Source organism: Penaeus monodon, chromosome 21, assembly GCF_015228065.2.
Source record: "Penaeus monodon isolate SGIC_2016 chromosome 21, NSTDA_Pmon_1, whole genome shotgun sequence".
Taxonomy (NCBI): Eukaryota; Metazoa; Arthropoda; class Malacostraca; order Decapoda; family Penaeidae; genus Penaeus; species Penaeus monodon.
In genome coordinates, this window is record NC_051406.1 from 15,592,599 (window position 1) to 15,593,309 (window position 711).

A 711-nucleotide genomic window follows, 5' to 3' on the forward strand; every position below is an offset into this window, starting at 1 on the left:
GAGAGATAGAATCCAGAAAAAGAAAGCAGAACAAATTACACGTACCTTCTTGCCTGCCTTTTTCAATTCCTTGCGAAGTTTGGCCTCTCGCTGTTCCCGGCTGGCCAAGGTCTCTCTTGCGAGTGTTACGTGCTTCTCCCCTTCCAGGATGAGCTCATACTGGGATCGGTATTCCTTCAGGCGTTCTGGGCGTGGAAGTATGTTAGTGACACAAAAAATTAGGTACAAATCACTGAACCTACGATAAAAATGTGATCGTGCAGAGAAAACCAGAAAGTTACTGGGTTGAAATAAAAAATCATAACCAAATACAAAAGAGCCGACTGTAAAAACTAAATAAATTATGAAAGCTAATCATTAAAGAGAGAAAAAAGGATCATAACTATACTTATCAGTATAATTAGATAATGATTTTTGTAAATTTTGTAAACCAACAAGACACCCCCACCCCTAAAAAAAGACAAACCTGCAAAATCCCTCTGCACATCTGTCCACACAAGAGACAGCTCGGCAAGGTGGCTGAATGTTTCGGCAATGGCCCTGTTCTCGTGTGCTGCTGCCCAGCGCATTGTGTCTTCGGAGGCTGTTGCTTGTGCTTGAGTGAGTGCCTTGAGTGAAGATCGGACCTCACCCAGCTGGGAGATCACCATCTGCAGCGCCCCATGCCCACCGGACATGCTCTTCAGGCGCACGCCCGACCTGTGGCGAAGG

The 711-nt window shown here is 45.6% G+C and overlaps 1 protein-coding gene across 1 annotated transcript in view; it reads right to left on the bottom strand.

The window, feature by feature from the left end:
• Positions 1–711, bottom strand: part of LOC119586271 (enamelin-like) — a 10,402-nt gene that overhangs the window by 4,449 nt on the left and 5,242 nt on the right. The window contains exons 2-3 of the mRNA XM_037934976.1: positions 467–699; positions 46–185 (exon numbers count right to left, since the gene is read on the bottom strand). Coding sequence (XP_037790904.1) covers positions 46–185; positions 467–699 — 373 coding nt within the window. The remainder of the gene's footprint in view (positions 1–45; positions 186–466; positions 700–711) is intronic.